Raw genomic sequence first — 18,363 nt, forward strand, 5'->3', positions numbered from 1 at the left:
TTCAGGCACAAATAGTGAAAGAGGAAGTGACAGACGGGCAGAGTATGTTCTGCATTTCCACAAGATTCACGGAAACCAGCAAAAAAAGTGTAGAGGCCGACTCAGCCGGCCGAAAAGCTGAAGCCAGACATGGACCAAGCACAGGAGACTGAATTCAAGCACAGGAGACCTCCTGATCAAGCTTCAGCCTCCGTCAGCTCCGTCAGCTCCATCAGCTCCACGTTCACCTTCACTGCCCCACTCTCATGCCAGTTCTGACCTTTTGCTGTTTGCAGGAAACCAAAACATTCCAAAGCCCAGGCGGATCTTGCGTTCGTCCTGGGGCAGCAACCCTTACATCCGCGGCTCGTACGCCTTCACCCGTGTGGGGTCCAGCGGGGGCGACGTGGAGCGTCTGGCCGAGCCCCTGCCCTATGGCAGGAGCTCCAAGGCTCTGGTGAGTGTGCGCAACTGCGTGCCGTCAGACCGGCGTTCTGCACCAAACACCTGGTGCATGTCGCCCTCTAGTGGTTTGTAATGTGTGACAGGCTAAATACACAAATAATTATGTATTTAAATATATAAATACATACCTAAACCTAAAATATGTCCTAAAAGTCTTTTAGTAAAGGGCTAATTGGAAAATGTTTTTTACCCTGAAATGAGGATGTAGCGTTAAAATTTTCAGTTACATAGTAAACTCAAAAACAAAGTGTTTTGTCATAAAAGAAATCCCCCTTTTTATTAGAGAAACTGCTTCTCACACAAGATATTTGGGTATTTTTAACGTCAGAATTTGGTGGTCTCCGTTATCCCACAGGCTCAGCAGAGTGAGTTGATAACTTGATGTTTATATGGAGCTCAGAGAGAACTGCACTGTTGACATGGTGGATACATGCTGTGCCTGAGAGACTTGGAGAGTGGTGTGTGGACCGTAAACTGAGCTTGGGGCTCAGGGATGACCTTTCAGAAACACACACACACACACACACACACAGTAACATGCAATTACAGGACTGAAAGGAACAGTGTGACCGCACAGAATGGCCCAGGAAAACGTGTGAAGCACTCAGAATCCACTTCTCTTCTACAGGAAGGCAGAGCTTCAGAATACCCCCCTGCTTCTAAGCACTAATAAGGAAGAAGATTAGGCTGAGTCAAGCTCACGGGTATCACTGAGCCCATCCTGCCTGTTCTGTCTTTTGTTTCTCATCTTCTCGCTCCCTTCCCCAGCCTTTACAGGTGCTGTTTGCTGGCGAGGCCACGCACAGGAAGTACTATTCCACTACCCATGGTGCTTTGCTGTCAGGTCAGAGGGAGGCAAACCGCCTGATCGAGTTGTATCATGACCTCCTTAACGCAGAAACCACAAAGCCTAACATGTAAAAATAAAACAACTGAAACAAGAACCACTAACTAGTGATGATAAATATGTGTTTCATGCTATCTGTATTCTGATTAAACATGTATAGGAATATAGTAGGGGCATTACGACAATAACAAAAAATAATGAAAACATTTTTTACTCTATGTAGATTTAGCTTACTTAGGTATTACTTGACATGTACTGTACAAGGCGGCCAAGTTTGGTGCCATTTCTGGCTCTTATATTTTTCTGTTTTTTTTAAATAAGTTATATGTTTATAACATGTTCCTGTAATTTAACTTTTGTAAGTGCCTTCTGTATTTAATGGTGTCATTTAAGAATGAAAGCAAACCGTGGCAATGAATAAATGCACATGAGTGTGGAAACGGATGTAGCTTGTTCTGAAGCTTGTGTCCCAGATGACATGTGCTTGTGGGTTCCTTCCTGGGTGAAATCGACGCTTTAAAATGGAGTTGTTTATACTGTTACTTCAACCAACAACAGTTAAAAATTGCAGACAGCACAACAAAGGCAACAGATGCCTAATAACTGACTACTACACACCCAATAATATCAAACACAGCACAAGGATATTAACTAGGCTACTGTTGTTACTAGTATTGTGTTATTTGATGCACTCTCAGTAGCAGTTTTGCTGTTTTGAAGTGTTGATGTTCTCGGGCGCATCACAGCGTGTTGCTGAAGTTACCACATGATTCAGGAGTTCACTCAGTTCCCATGGTATTTAGTCATGTACATAATATATTTGCTCAGTTGTTTTAATTGTTAACTCAAATACACAAATTCTGATATCTTTTGTTTCCAGAAGCCAAATTCTCTTAGCAAATCCTTAGCTGCAGATCTGTTTAACTTTAAGTACGTTTCATGTTGAAGCAGAGTTAACCTCATGTTGATATTGAGAAAGTTTTGCCAGTCACTGCCGTGAAACATGAATAACGCCCCTATGCCATAATTTAAGCTCTAATAATTTAAATGTAAACAATCTAACGATTCTGTGTGTAAACGCCTCCTTGTGGTTAGAAAAAGGGAGTGCATCGGGAGCAGCACAAAATGTAGGGCACCATTACAGTCAGGCATGTCTTAGGGTTAAGTCTAAATATGATCTGAATACAACAGATGACTTGTGACTACCTGCTAATACTGAACCATTAAAAGGACATCTAACGCATTAAATATGACTGATTTTTAAATGTGTGATTGACTATTGCAGCTTATCCCTTTTGTAAGCTTTGCACTTTCTTATTGCCCCTTTTCCATAACATAAACAGGGACCATATACAACAGTGTGGGGAAAAAGAAAAATATATCGAGTATCAGATGAACCATTATTACCACCTTGTCATTGATCAAATTTCGACTAGACGTATGTGATTTATTATTTGAACAAAGCAAAGTATGACCCCTATGAAAGAAAAGCAGGAGGCACACTGCCAGTGCGACCTCCTTCTGCTAAGGGAGAAGCGTGGTCCCATAGATAGGTATTAGATCTGTTGACTCATTGGCCTCCTTAGTCTTGGAGGGTATAGTATAGATATAGTAGCTTCCTTCCAAAGCATGACTGGTAAGTGACTTTGATGAACTTTACTGAATTATAAATAGAGGTAAGAAGTAGCAAAAGTGAAAGAAAGTGTTCAAAGATTGCAAATATTTGTGTGTGTGTGTGTGTGTGTGTGTGTGTGTGTGTGTGTGTGTGTGTGTGTGTGTGTGTGTGTGTGTGTGTGTGTGTGTGTGTGTGTGTGTGTGTGTGTGTGTTTGAATGTTTAAATGTATGTTTTGTCCTACGTCATGGTGCAAGAAATTTTCCACCAGGAACAATAAACCTGAACTTGAAACTTGAGGGTTTGATCAACTAAAGGTTGATCGATCCATTGATTGGTTTGTTGGTTTCCAATTATGTGCCAAAAAATAGCATTAGCATCTGTGGTTGCAATAACATGCCACATGTTGCAAAAATGCAAGCACTGGAAAAATGCATTGTTCCATTTAAAGTAGAGAATAGCAACCAGCTGCATCATGCACACTTCTGCTGACAGTGCACCTCTTAGAGCCGAACCCAAAACACAGCTGTAGCATTCACGTTTACAGAATTTGGAGACGGCCTTATCTAGAGTGGCTTACAGAAGCAGACATTACCCAACATATACAAGCATCCAAAAAATCATTACAAAGACAGAGAAGAGAGCAAAATCCAGGGAAACAGGCAAAAGTCAAAACATCCAGGAAGACAGAAAACAAAACACAGGTGCTACTAAACATGAGGCAACTGGGAACGAACAAAAGGCTTATGGGTACTAGGACTGTATTTTGGTTTTTGAACTCTGTTTTGAAAAAAAGTCTTCAAAAAATCGTGGAATTACCCTTAATATCTAAATTAATACCTACACTGCATCTTGTAAACTGTATGTTACCGCTGATCCTGTGCTCCTGTGAAGCTGCACAGATTTTAAATTAAGCATTGATTGCTTAGGCTCCTGAGAGCTGTCTGAGAGCTGTCTGTGAGCTGTCTGTGAGCTGTCTGAGAGCTGTCTGTGAGCTGTCTGAGAGCTGTCTGAGAGCTGTCTGTGAGCTGTCTGAGAGCTGTCTGTGAGCTGTCTGAGAGCTGTCTGAGAGCTGTCTGTGAGCTGTCTGTGAGCTGTCTGAGAGCTGTCTGTGAGCTGTCTGAGAGCTGTCTGTGACCTGTCTGTGAGCTGTCTGAGAGCTGTCTGAGAGCTGTCTGTGAGCTGTCTGAGAGCTGTCTGTGAGCTGTCTGAGAGCTGAAATAACAGCCATCATGTTTTCAGGTCACCACATCAACTATCAGTATGTGGATGAGGAATGTGATGATCTGACTGGCCAGGGGAAGATCATGGCCCTCCTGAATTAGCACAAACGCAGTGCCTTCATTGGCTCCTGAAGGTTGACCTCTCTTAACCTTCCCAGCAGAACAAATCTAATTTCACTAAAAAACTCAAAGGGGTAAGAAAAAGGCCTACCAAAGAGAGCTGAAGTTAGGTGTTACGGCAAACAATTACTCAAGTAATGAGTGACCTATAGAGTATAAACACCACAGGCATGAGTAGGAACTGAAGGACGTTTCTAGGTTATTCATTTTTGTGACACTTTGGGTCTAAAATAAAACAAAACTATTAGGCTCACTAGTGGGATTTCTGACCCACAGTGAAGCAATCCATGTACTGTAGAATATATATATATTTTTAAATCTATTTTTACTTGATTTAGTATTTTATAAAAGTGAGTAAATGTTACTAAAAACCTCTAAAGTGATATATGAAAGTAGTTTGACCTGGGTCATTATTACATTTGTCTAAGGAACACATAATTTCAAAGTATGCTGTGTTCAAATTGAAAAATTTCTATGCTGTGTAGCCAGACACCATCTAGTTGATCTCAAAAGACTGTCATCACTGGAAAAATAATTAACAAACCTTCATTCCATGGCTGAGTAGTCTGAGCACTTTCAGTTTGCATCGTTCGTCGTTTAAGGTCTGCGCTGTGACAGCTAAACTAGCATCCAGCTGGAACGTGGCCATAATCAGTCCCATATGCTCAGGTCTGCGGGATTTAGCCAAAACGAAGTGAGCTCTGTGGCTATTAAAACTAGCAGGGTCCCAGAATGGAGAGATCCAACCCCCATTCCCTGAGAAATTCTGCACGGTGGTGTTAGCGGCGAGAGGTACGTTTACACCTGCTCTGTGCGTAATCATGCAATTCATCAAGTTCCCATGTGCCTAATTAGAAACATGTTCAATTTAGCGCAAGAATTCCCCTGAATTTTATCCTATTTATAATGAAGGCCTGTTATCCCACATGCCTGTCTGCACCTAGCCCCCTTCATCTGCTCCTTAGAGTTCAATGTCTTTAGTCATTAATTATGAGCTGAAAATTACACCTCTGATCACACATTTGATCAGTCACAGGAAACAGTATTTTCCGCTTGCGGAACCAATCTTGGGGTTGGGGATCCGGCTGCTGAGTAATGGACTTTTGTTACGTGCGTTTTCCATTTTTTCATCGCCCTTTGCTGTGTGCTGGCCTGCTCCTCTCACGTAGTTGTATTCCTTACTGCTGTCACCTCAGCCACTGGAGTCCAGGCCCTCCCCTCGCTGACCAGGGTCACCAAGCTGGACGCCTTCTCCGTGGAGATCTGCAAGCAGTTTGGCTGGAGGCGCCTTGGCGTTCCTCACAAAACCTTTGGCCATTGTGCAACATTCCAGCAGAGGGGATCAGGTAGGGATGGAGAAGCCGTCTCTTCATGAGGGCTGTTGACACGTGCCAGATCAACACCAGAGCTTGTGGAGAGGCCGTTGTTCACTTGCATGGGCTCTGGGGTGCTGTTCTCAGTGTTGGGCTACATATTTATAAAAGCACACTGCTTTAACCTCCATAGCACTATTGTCAGCTCTTCTGCTTCCAAATAATATTAGACCTTGATGCCTTGCCTCTATTGTGTTCTCAAGTCTCAGCTATTCTCACACATTATAAGCTTTTAAAACTATTTTGCGTGTTTAAACTTAAACACACAATTAAGCAACTTTTTTTAGCTGGGCTTTAACAGTGTAATGTGGAGCATTCACAAGGCAGACGCCTACGTTGGGAAGAACGAGATCCATATTCAGAGTCGTGGTCGCAGTTCCGGGTCAGTGAGCCAACATGCAGAGGTCGGGAATACATAGTAAACAGAAAGAAAAACACAAAAACCAAGAAAATAACTAGACAGGCAAAAAAGAAATGATCAGCACGACCACAAACACGATGTAAGTTAGAAGAATAAACACGACAGGCTAGAACAACTACCACAGGCAGAGTGAACACCACAGAGGCATAAATAACAAAGACCAGCAAACTAACAGGGAAAACACAGGCTTTAAATACACAGACTGATGAGGGCTAACAAGGGACAGGTGAAAACTAATGAAAACATCAAAAACCTGAACAAGGACTGAAACAGGAATGGAGAAGATGAAAGTAAAAAATAGGCCCGAAGCAAAACAAAGACATGAGACAATGGGTCAATCGTTACCTCACCGGATCTATGAGGTAAAATCTTTATTTCCCAAAGGTACCAAACAGAGCTTAATAACATTACAGTGGCTAAGTATCTGGAGATCTGAGAGCCTGCTTCCAGTAGTTCCACTCGTCTGTGGTCCTGGGCTCTAAGAGACTCGCAGTGTGATCCCATACTGCACCAGGCTAAACAACAAATACCGAGGTCTACTCCATTTTACGGTCGGCTGAACAAATCTGAGTGCGAAATACACAGCAGGTCATTTGAACGGCCCGGACAGAAGTGTATGGGCAAATTTAAAATCTGAACACAGAATCTTTTGGAAGGAGCTCACAAATGGCTTAAGTGCTTTGTCCTCATTATCCTAAGACCATGGTGCAAGTGAAGCTGGACTTGGACTCTCTTTCTCTCTCCTCTTCTTGTTCAGTTACAGAACGGAGGTACAGGCGGTACAAAACCTGCTCAGTGATGCTCACAGACCAACAGGGAATATGTCTTCTTCTGCTTCAAACCCTACAACCATGAACAAATATTCAGTAGCTTTGACTGGCAACAGGGTATGTTTCTTAGGCCATGGCTCCAAACTGGCATACGATGGAGTGAGGTACTTTGTCCATTTATGTCATTCCATTGACGGTCCTTGGCGATCTTACCCTCAGGAGGGATGAATATGACTCTAAAGCAAAGTAGGCCTACCGGGGGCTGTTTCTCTTGTCCATGTGTAAGCTCGATTATGAGTGTTATAGCGATCAGAACAGGCAATGCACATGGACTAACTGAAAAGATTACCTTGAGCACTGACCCTGCTGTTGGTGTGGAATTGCTATGGATGTGGTAAATTCCTGTCTACTCCAGTCCCTTCTCTTTACTGGAAAATCCCGGTTGTGCTAAATCAGGGCAAGGCCAGTTCTTGTCCGGGAGATTACTGACATGCTGAGTTTAGTTCGAGCACATCTGGTCCTTATATTTAGGATCTACTGAACGCCTTAACTAACTGGATTAGGTGTGATAGATTAAAGATGGAATTCATCTCTCTAGAATGGTAGATCTTCAGGGCTGGAGTTGGAGCCTTCCTGCTCTAAATCTAATTTTGATATACACTGCCTAGACATCTCACTCCTGTTCTGTAATACACCCTGATCAGACAGAACATCTAGTTGATATTTAATTGCAGTGTAGAGCATATAATCAGATTCAAGGTATGAGGCACATAATCTTAATCTCACGGTATCTTAATTCTTCCCTGCAGGTATTGTTACTGACAGCGGTGGTACAGGACAGTGTCTGGCTCTGTGTCCAGGCCTTAAACGAGACCTTGGCAAAGACCGCTGACCCATTCGATGGTTTGGATGTCACTTGCTAGATGTGGATCTGGACCACTGTAGGTTAGGGTGCCATTGCTAACTTATTGTGAAGAAATCTTTAATTGCTTTACATTTCTAACAGTTATGAACATAACTTTGTTTTCGGAGCTTAAAGGCTTTGTTTTTTTCTGTCGTTATCAGCTAATGCCTAGGTTTGCAGCATATTTCAGACTTGCATCTATGCATACACATTGCAAGGAGTACATTTAGGACAGGACATATTCTCTTCTTACAATGCTGGAGATAGTTAACATGCGATGTTTCTCCATTACTCCACTGGGCATCCAAGGAGACGTGATGATTAATGCTAACGGAGAGCGTTTTCCACAAGAAATCAGCAGAGACTTACAATTACTCAAAGCTGTGAATCTGTACTCTTTTTCCAGTATGTGGTTCATGGTCTCGGGCTGCGTGCCGGTCTTACACTGGGAATTGCACTCCTTCCTGCCGGCGCACTGCAGGTCATCAGTAACTACTTTGGTACTTGTAAGGTCTATGAAGCATTAGCTGACCTGGAGGAAGAGCCACTCCTCCCAGTGAGCTTCCCGTGTGTGGGGTTTGAGGGAGAGCTGTCTCTCATCTTAGCTATGGGGCCATTCGCCCCAACACATGGACTGATGTGTGTGTTTCCTTATAGACAACACACCCACAATGATTAATGGTGTCATAAGCAAAATCAGAGAAGCAGAGGCTAAAAGACACACAGAAGTCCTGTATGGACATCACAAGTTTAGCTCTTAACCAAATGCAAGCATTGAGTTCCAGTTTCCAAAATCAAAGTAATTAAGTCTAGGCTCATGCAGTCTATTTAAGTGGAGTACTATTGTATAACATAAATTACTTTATTTTTAAAGCCCAAGTTAAATACCTATTATAATTTAACAAAACCACATTATTAATGAGTTGCCTATCAATGCATTTAAAATATTCCATGGTATACACAGAGCAGTCAAAAAAGAAAATGTTATAAATATGCCTAAAATATCTCATTAACTGAGGATATTGGTCTTTTATTCCTTAAATACCCTCAGGGTATTATGTAGAACTATTATCAGTTAATATTCAGTAGTGTGGCAAAATCTTCATTTGCTGCAACTAATTAATATGTTTCATACTATAAAAAATAACTGCATGCGCCTAATCTCTTATTGTGTTTGATGTTGCGTCTGAACTGATATTAACTTGTGTTCGATGCTTGCTAGTTGGTCGCTTGTGCCTTATAGTGGAGCGAAAGAGCCCCGTTACGTTACGCCCAGCAGGGGGCGCGAAAGATCCAGGTTTGTTCGTCTGACCTATGCAATGAGCCTTTGCCTTTGTTTGGCACATGCGTGTGTATGGGGAGTAGTGATAAGGGGAGAGACAGAGAAAGAGTGAAAGTTTTTGCTTGCACTTCACTAAATAAGCCTTTCATCCCGGGTCTTGGCCCCTGCACTCCCTTTGATTAAAAAAAGAAGACGAAGAAAAACGAAAGAAAATATAACCTCAGCTTGAATAATTTACCACAGCCTGCCAGAGCTGAACCTCCGCTTTACTGAAATATAGATGGCTTTTTTTTTTCTTTTTTTTTTTTTTAGCGTATACTGATTCACCCTGCAGAGAACAGGTATTGGTAATAAAAGTGCGAGATGACTCATGCAACCAGTTTCATTTAACAGGCATATCTTTCACTGGTCTCACTCCGAGTTACCCCAGGCTAGCCAGTCTTTAATGGCAAGAGGTTCCAGAATAGAGGGCAACTCTTGTCTCTTTCCCAGTGCAGAACAGGGTTGCCAAACCATGCCTTATCCCTTGCAGATTATGAATGTGAAGATTTTTCATTGCTGCGGACCTTATTATAGGCTTGGTGGCCATGGTAACCCTTTCGGTCAGGCTTCTTTACAGGTAATATGGGACTGTCCTTTGACTGACTGTATAAGTTCTGTAGTGATGAAAATATCAGTAACAAAAACATAGCTTCTTCATTAGTCAGATAACAATAGTAGTAGTAGTAGAAGATGTGTGTTTAAATCGGGGTGCCTGATCTGGTCCCTGGCCCCGCAGGGTTTAGTTCACACCTGGCTGTGTTATTCAGAGGCTTGCGATGGCCTTGACTCACTGGATCAGGTGTGTTAGGTGAGTGTTGGTCTTTGATGCTGTGGGACAGTTGATACTGAGATCTCCAGACCCAGAAAAAATCATTTAGACTTAATATATGAGATCTGTTTTTGTTATGGGAATGAAGCACGTTAACCAAGTAACTTTTGCCCCAACTGGGCCTCCATGTTTCCGTGGATGTCTCATGCCAGTGGCATCACCATGACGGAGCCTCGCTTATTGATTGTGGTTGGCGAAACGCGGCTATAAAGGTCAAAATCAAGGGTCAGAATTAAATTAGATCAGTATATGAAGGAACTTTTTTTAAATCCTGGTATATTACATACACCAAACATGCGACAATGTTCTGTTCTCCTCATCACTGGTCTGTCTGCCTTTTGAGAGATGCCTACCGTGATAAATGTACTCCATGCCACAAATCTAATGCCAAGTCCCGTTGCGCGGTGTTCTGTTTATATCACCGTTCACGGTTTTCGCATCTGGTCGTAATAACAGGCTTTTTGACGTGACTGCTCCGTGCCTGTGTGGCTATGTAAGCAGTGCACTCTGAGCTGAAGGCTTACGTACATCTAATACCTTAAATTGCTTGCTGGTTTTGGTAGCGCTGGGTTACAGCAGTTAGATTTTCCATCCGCGCCCGCCTCTGGTAGCACGCGTCCTCACCCATGCAAGCCTCGCGGCGGTGCATCATGTGCAGTATGCAGGCAGCCGACCCACCGCACTGCAGTTTACAGCGCGAGTCTTTGAGACTTTGGCTTTCCCTCGCAAATATGGGCAATCAATCCATCCAACCTCATGCGAATGTGCATTCACATGGACATCAAGCGCGCATGGGTCACGCGGCGTGTGGGTCACTCACAACAAGCTCCACGTTATGTGTGGCTCAGTGTCGTATGAACGTACGTTCGCTGCGTGGGCGTCTTGAGCGAGTACATCATCAATGAGCTCAAATAGGTGAGAAAAGTCAATAGGCACCATATAATATAATATAATTAACTTATAATAGATGACTGGACCTGCAGCAAGACCATGACAAATGCTTTAGTGTGTGCATGTGTGTGTGTGTGTGTGTATGTGTGTGTGTGTACGTGTGTGTGCGCATGTGTGTGTACACCAGTGCAGAGATTTGACCCACAAGAACATGGCAGTTAATTGGTGCTTTTTTGGACCCCTGCGGTCATTCTGACTGAATACTGCCCTAAAGTAAAGCCTGTAGGTTTCCTATTATATTCTAATATACTATCTGTTCCCTGTCTGAAATATATAAATAAAATGTATCTCCTTAATATAACAGCACATCTTAAAGAATGATTCCATCATGCTGAACTGGAGTTTCAAGTGCTCCTTCTTGCTGGATAATGTGAAGGTATATCACTAATGACTGTGTGTGTGTGTGTGTGTGTGTGTGTGTGTGTGTGTGTGTGTGTGTGTGTGTCTCTGTCTTTATTCCCCTGTGGAAGTAGCTGGAACCAAACACAATGGTGTAACCAAATGCCTTTCTAATCTCCCCGTGCAATTAATAACAAGACCCGTATTCACTGCTTAACCTCGGACAGCGAATGGAAATCATGGCTATCTCTGACCCCTGCCTGGGTGAATGGGCACATTTTGGCATGGATGAAGCTGCTCCCCTTCCTTGTAGGAAATGTTTCTACCACAGCTTCGGAAGCATGGAGTGTTTGCTCCTTTTTTCGCCACATGCGCCATCGTAGAGTTTGCAGTAATGAAAGGCCTCCCAGTTCTTTCATGGCCAGCTCACCTCCTCCGACTGTTTGGCGGGCAGACACTTCCTCCTCGAGGCCGCCGACTTCGGCCTAAGGGTTCTGAGACGCTCCGACTAGGAGAGCGCCTCCAGCCGAGAGCTCTGGACCTGTGAGCGTGTAAATGAGGACAGAGGGGTGGGGTGGGAGGCGGGGGTTGCGGCATTTTTAAGCTGTGATCTTTTTCTTGTTCTAGAGATCTCAGTCTTTGTCTGAGTGTCTTCGGCAGTCTCAGCTAATTTTTGTTTTAAAAGTCCATCAAATTTGACAAAGGTTTTTTGTATTATCTGGAGTGTGCCATCTTAAGTGGTTATTTCCTTGAGAGCAAAGGAGGAAGAACTTTTGAGAAGTTCTTGTATAGTAGGTGTGTGTGTGTGTACCTAATTGTTCTTCCACCCTTCTCAGCTCTGCTGTGGAGGGCCCCTGAGCTCCTGAGACTCCGTATGCCCACCGATGGCACGAAGGGAGGCCTCTACAGTAGCTCAGGAAGTGGTGTATCACGGAGGACCCTCCTAACCCCCCGACAGCCCCCTAGAGGCGAGAGGTGTCTCTCAGAGCCTCTCAGCCTGCAGCTGCACCTCTAAAGCCGGCTGAGACCCCCTCGGGGGACGACGACACTGGACAGCCTGTCTTTCTCTGAGCTAGCCACCATTTCCGAGCAGGCTTTGATCAGCATTGGATGCAGGGATAAGTAGGGATGACAAGGATGTGACTCATCCTTTGTTTAAATATCACTTTCTCTTATCGCGCTCGCGCTCTCTGTCTGTCTGTCTCTGTCTCTCGCGCTCGCACTCCCTGTCTGTCTGTCTGCCCATCGCACTCGCTCACCTAATATCCCTCTTTCCTTCTTCTCCTCCTCCTTTTCTCCCTGTCTGTCTGTCTGTCTGTCTGTCGTTTGCGCTCTTTCTTGTCCTTTGTCCTCCTCCCCTCTCTCTTTCCATCCCCCTCTTTCTTCCCCCCCCCCCCCCCCCCAGCGACCCAAACCCAGCGCTTGCGCAGCTGGTAAGGAAGGTCCTGGCTGGGTGGTGGTGGGGCATGGCGGCCTCCAAGGCGGACGCGAAGGAGTGCGAGGAGGGGGGTGGAGTCCCTCCTGCTCAGAAGCTGGAGAGAGAGAGAGAGAGAGAGAGAGAGAGAGAGAGAGAGAGAGAGAGAGAGAGCAGACTTCACCTCCCTCAGACAATCCATCAGGAAAAATGCGTCCCAGCGGGTTGGTACTGTGGAACCTCTTTTATTTCCAAAGCAGGTGCTCCCAGATTTACACCCACTCTTTAAATATATAGTCATTTTTAAAATGTGTGTATTTGTGTATATTCTAATGATAGTCAACTTTTTTTGTTCTTGTATACTATTTTATTAGCTACTGGGAAGTTACAGTTCTTTTGATTGCATATTTTAATTATATTCATAGAACTTTTCAGTAAATACAGCATTCAGTTCTGTATCAGTTCTGCTTTTTGCCTGTTCAATACTGCTTTCCTTCTTTTCCACTGGCTCTTTTATCTTCACCCCTTGCCCTTTGTGGTAGATCACCAAAATATTAAAACAAACATTTTCATCATTGCCTTCATCTAGCATTTCTTCCCCAGAACTTCCAAAAATAATTCCCAGTGTAGCCAGTTAATGAAGCTGGCATCTTGGTTACTGTTTAGCAGTCTCTCCAGTTTGGCAAGGCGAAGGCAAACACTCACCTCTCTGACACAAGCAGTAGATCTTTTGATAAATATTTCACCTCTCCTGACTCCAATCGGGTTTTGATACCTCCCGAATTCATCCGGAACTCAGTCAGAAACCCAAGGCAAGGTGGGGGCTGCTAACACTTCTTCGAGGTCAGCTAGGTTCATTATGAGTAACTCAGAGATGTGGCCATGACCCTGACCTGAGTTCCGTTCTGCGTCATCGTAAAGTGGACTCATCCGGTGTGAGCCTACCGGCTCCGGACCCCCGCCTGGGGGCACCTGTTCATGCCCCTGCTGGTGAAGAACCCTTCTGAAATTCCCCTCGGAGGAGGCAGGATTAATGTAAGTTTGATTACAGGCAGGTTGCTTTTTTTTCTTTTTGTCAGCTTAAAATAGCAGCGATGTGCAAGAAATCTCCATCTTCCTCTCCAACCCTGTACGGGGGCGCCGTGTAAGTTTGATTGCAGTCACTTGGGAAGATGAAGGACTTTGTACTGAATTATCAACAATGAACTCTCACTTCCTATATTTCCCTTTCATCTTTCTCCTTCTTTTCCAACTTTCTTCCTCTTCCCTCTCTTCCTTTTTGTCTGTTCTCTATCCACTCTTTCTTTCTTACTTTCACAGACGTGAGTGTGATGAGTGACGCGAGTGACGTCCAATCCTTTTCATCCTTCACTCTCCCTCCCTCTCTCTCTCTCCCTGAATGGCTACCCGCCGCTGTAGTGCAATGAGCTTGATGTGTACCCACTCCGTCTGCGAGAAAGGGGAGCATCATGTGGATATGGAACGGCTTTCTGTAGTGATAAAAATTTGTAGGGGAACAGACGCCGGAAGATCGTTAATAACACTTCGCGATGACGTCGTTTAATCAGGTACACAAATGCAAAGCATGAGGGACCTCCTCTAGGGACCAGTGATATGCAGGCAAGCAGACATAGTGTCCCAGGAGAGCTACACTGTCCCACGATATCACTGCGAACATTCATCCTCAGAGAGAGAGAGAGAGAGAGAGAGAGAGAGAGAGAGAGAGAGAGAGAGAGAGAGAGAGAGAGAGAGAGAGAGAGAGAGCGGGGCAGAGGGAAACATTAGCAGTGCACACAAAGCATATGACAGATTATTTGATTAATCTTTAAGATTGTTTATCTTTATCCAGCCAAGAAGTCTAGTATATCTTTTGTATTTTAATCGCCTCCACCAATCACACTGTTTAACATGCGCTAACACATTTACTCTGCGCTTCGGTTCTAGGAGACACAAGTTCTTGGATTAATGCTTCCACTGTTCATAACCACTGAATGAAACGACTCTTCTTCATTTCCTGCCGCTTGGCCGTGTCCGATAGAGACTAAACGACACACTTTATCCACAGCTGGCTCTGCCTCAGTGACTCGAGTTTGTCAAGGGCTTGCAGCTTTTGCTACATTTGCAGTTGTACTATCACCGCAACAACGCGTTATGAACCTGGAAGTCGTACCTGAGATGAAATGAAATTGCTGCTCTCCAAGCAGCCGCAATGTTTTTGTATAGTTTTGGCATGCTTTTTTTGGAGTGTCTATAAACTCAGCCCTAACTCGGTCTCAGTGTTGTTTAGCGCATCCTAGATGATTTGTTGTCGCGTTTGGAGCTGTACGCGTGTAATCTGGAAGAGGTGGTGAGAGAGCAGAAGCAAGCTGAGGGCCTCCTCACACAGATGTTGCCACGGTAACCCCCCCACACACATACACACACACACACATCCTGCCTGTGACACACACGTTCTCCATAAGGTATGCTGATGAGATTAGTCACTCTGGGTCTTTCTTCACATAGCCCTCTCTGTCTGTCTGTCTCTCATGTTTCACTCACTAAATCATTAAGTTGTTATACCCCTGTACGGACTGTTTCCTTGGTGGTTCGCTGGGACTGTGGCGTGTCTGAATGTATTTCATCTCACCTTTATTCAGACAGCTCTATGTCCCTTTCCACCTGTGTGTGTGGTGTGTGTGTGTGTGTGTGTGTGTGTGTGTGTGGGCTGAAAGCCGGCCGGACGGTGACTGTACCCTACCTACTCAGGTACAGCCAAGGGTGGGGTGAGGCAGTTAATACTGCTTGTGGGGAGAACTACCCTGCTGGACTCACTGAATGTTCCTGCTGGACTCACTGCTGTCACTAAACTAACCTCCACGCAGCAGGTGGTGGCTATGGCAAGAAAAATACATCCCTGGACCAAACCATCCCTGGACCAAACCATCCCAGCGGGTTAACCATCCTATACTGAGATTAAAATGGGTGTGTTATAGCAAGGGAAACATTGACACATGCAGTGCATGGGGCCATTCCAGTGCTGATGTGGGCTCCCACATGGAGAGCAGATGCACCTATTTGGCATATAGGTGTTTACTGGGTGGCTGGTGTTTGTTTAAACGGAACGGTGCTGCAGAATCCACGCTGTCATGAGCATTAGCATGGCGCTGTGATAACCAGCATGCTGCTGTCCTAATGGGAACCCGAGCGCCTGTTCCCGAGTGCCGCCGGGGCCGCACAGCAGACGTCTCCCGCGCAGCTGTGAGCGACGGTGAGCGGGAGTGACGCGCATTTGCTTACGCGCGAAGCTGAAACGAGGGCGGTCGTTTTGAAAGGTGGCGACGTGTGCGCGGCTGGCGGAGCGCAAGGATCTGTAGTTGATAGTGAGTCTGTGCTTGTTACACACATGCAAAACCAATTTTGAAGAGAGAATAAAAATGTTTCCATATTTCATACCACCATCCTCCTGTACGTCATCCCAAATCAAAATGACGCTGTTCTTGGTGTCCTTGTAGAAGACTGACACTAACAGCGCATGCTTGATACTGCATTGTGCTTTGACACGGGCACTCTCATGCCTTTCTTCTTACCCACCCCTCCCACGTGAAGACCGTAGGCAATGCCACGGTGGTGTCTGGCCTTCCCACGAGGAACAGGTTGCTGTGACTTCCAGAGTCTGCACGTTCCTTGGTTCGCACTGGGATCCGTTCGGAACAGACGTACCTAAAGGCCCATCAGACACAGGCCACGCTTGAAACTCTGCACAGGAAAAAAAAAAAGTTTTTCATCTCATTAATGGGCAGGCTGTAGTGAGTGGACAGAATGTCCAGTGGTGGGATCGTGATTTGGCCCGAGAGACTTTTTCCTTTCTTCTTGAGAGTTTTTCTTCTAGTAGCTCCATGGCTGGACGCTCACTTGAGCCCCGTAACAATGAATTAAAATAGGTCATGGTTGCATAAAGGACACATAATCAATATCAGGTGTGTGTGCAGTTGTTAAGACGGTGACTGCAGCTGCAGCCCATCTCCCAGATTCCAGTCACAGCATTCATTTAGGGAGTATGTGGAAACATGACATATATGCCGATTGTTTCGCAGGGCCGTGCGCGGCTGGGGTCGCGCGTCTGAAAATGTCCCAGTGCTGTTTATTTGGAGACACTGTCAACACTGCCTTCGAGGAGGGAGTCGTATGGTTTACGTAAGATAAAATCTAGAGAATGTTATGACAAGTGCGTTGACAGCTCTTGAACTCTGAGAGTCACGGAGGCGGCATAAACGTGTCACGCTGAATTCTTTAAACTTGGCACTGTGCAACAAGAGAAGTAAAGGCAACAGAGAACTTAGCCCTGAAAAACATTACAAAGTGGACATCTCATCAAGTCGCTATCCAGTTATGGCCATCACAAAGTTCCCAAAGAGCTTTTTGAAACACTTTTTTTTGCTTTTTCGTGACTTTGCAGATGCTTCCTGACAATGATCTGCCCGCGAGCACAGGCGCGAGCCTTCGGTGACCTTTGCTAGGCCGTTCCTCTTTTCTCTCTCTTTCTCAGCTCGGAACATCCATGTGGACACTTCTACCAAATCCATGCTGGACACGTCCAAGACGTTCCGGTTCCAGCTAAGAGTCGACGTGCTTGTCGAGGTGCATCATGGAAGCCTTATCCGTGCACACGAGTGTCTTTCTTCATCTCCTCCTCATCCTCACCCCCCCTCACCTGCAGTTCTTGCAGCCTTATCACGTCATCAGCGTAAGTTCACCATTGCGAAATTATGCGTCCACTAGTGATCGCCGTTCGTGGGATGTACATGAATGACACGAGGAGAGAAAAAACCCATTGAGGCTATAAATAATTGCTCTATCAGTATGCAGTTGGCAGCTTGAGGGGGCAAGCAATTTCAGGTTCTTCCCTGACCAAATCTGTTCTGTTCCAGGGAAAATGTTCGGTGAGGACATACTGGCTTCTGGGAGAGGAGAGTCAGCAAACTACACTGTATTTTTCTCATTATTACATTTTATATGTGATATGAAAGAAAAGTGTTTTTTTATGAGAGTATAATATACTTGTAATTTGTTTGACATCATTTTCCATTTGTATATGTTTGCATGCACTGAGCAAATGTCTCACTAAATCGATGTCATTTCTCTATAATAATGAGCTACATTTTTTGTTTGTTTTTGTTTTTTTTTGCTGTTCTTGTTTGGCTGAGAACAGAGTTTGAGATTTATCCACCCTGTGTGTCAATTACATATACAAACCTCATTAAATAGTAAATCAATAGAAAATGCCCTTTTAAGTTTGAATTTTTATATTTGCTTTATTGTTTTTGTTCTAGCACTTTTCAATTATTTAAAAAAAACTTTGTGAGAAAGAATTGGGGGGTTCAGTATAGCCTGTGAAAAGAAACTATTTATTTTTCCTTGACATACTATTTATTTAGTGTTACTCCACCAGACACCTAAGGCAAGTTATGTTTTAACACATAGAGATTGTAACCTCTCTTACAATTAATGACCATTCAGGCACCATGCAGGCTTCCGATTCCCAGGCCAGGAATGCTGATTTCCCAGAACTCCGAGCTCAAGGATCCTTCCTCTGACCACAGGACACCCCGCCTGGCCAGCTGTAAAGAAAGGGAGTGTACAATGGCACGGGCCTAAACAGGGCTCATGGGATACATATAAACAATGATCAGAAAAGCTATGCTTTGATTAAGTCAGGGCTCTCAACTTGACAGGTCAAGACCGCTTGCTCATTTGCAATCCTCTTTAAAGACTCCAGATAGGATCTTAATGGTGAAAAGGACCGGAATAG

General features: G+C 44.5%; 2 protein-coding genes across 2 annotated transcripts in view; both read left to right on the forward strand.

The window, feature by feature from the left end:
• Nucleotides 1-1,735, forward strand: part of smox (spermine oxidase) — a 12,777-nt gene extending 11,042 nt beyond the window's left edge. Inside the window, exons 6-7 of the mRNA XM_035530166.1 lie at nt 276-436; nt 1,213-1,735. Of these exons, the coding sequence (XP_035386059.1) occupies nt 276-436; nt 1,213-1,365 (314 nt within the window). The 3' untranslated portion in view covers nt 1,366-1,735. The remainder of the gene's footprint in view (nt 1-275; nt 437-1,212) is intronic.
• A 12,316-nt stretch (nt 1,736-14,051) lies between these two features.
• Nucleotides 14,052-17,793, forward strand: si:dkey-37g12.1. Its single transcript, XM_035530275.1, has 4 exons — nt 14,052-14,140; nt 14,860-14,969; nt 17,101-17,298; nt 17,483-17,793. Exons 1-4 carry the CDS (start codon nt 14,123-14,125, stop codon nt 17,496-17,498), a joined length of 342 nt encoding a protein of 113 aa, XP_035386168.1. The 5' UTR covers nt 14,052-14,122; the 3' UTR covers nt 17,499-17,793.
• The last annotated feature ends 570 nt before the right edge of the window (nt 17,794-18,363 follow it).

Source organism: Electrophorus electricus, chromosome 9 (assembly GCF_013358815.1).
Source record: "Electrophorus electricus isolate fEleEle1 chromosome 9, fEleEle1.pri, whole genome shotgun sequence".
Classification (NCBI taxonomy): domain Eukaryota; kingdom Metazoa; phylum Chordata; class Actinopteri; order Gymnotiformes; family Gymnotidae; genus Electrophorus; species Electrophorus electricus.

Excerpts from the sequence above, each read along its gene's own strand:
- si:dkey-37g12.1 (XM_035530275.1), top strand. Across the intron at positions 14,970-17,100 it reads CTCACACAGATGTTGCCACG|CTCGGAACATCCATGTGGAC; the intron begins GTAACCCCCCCA and ends TCTCTTTCTCAG.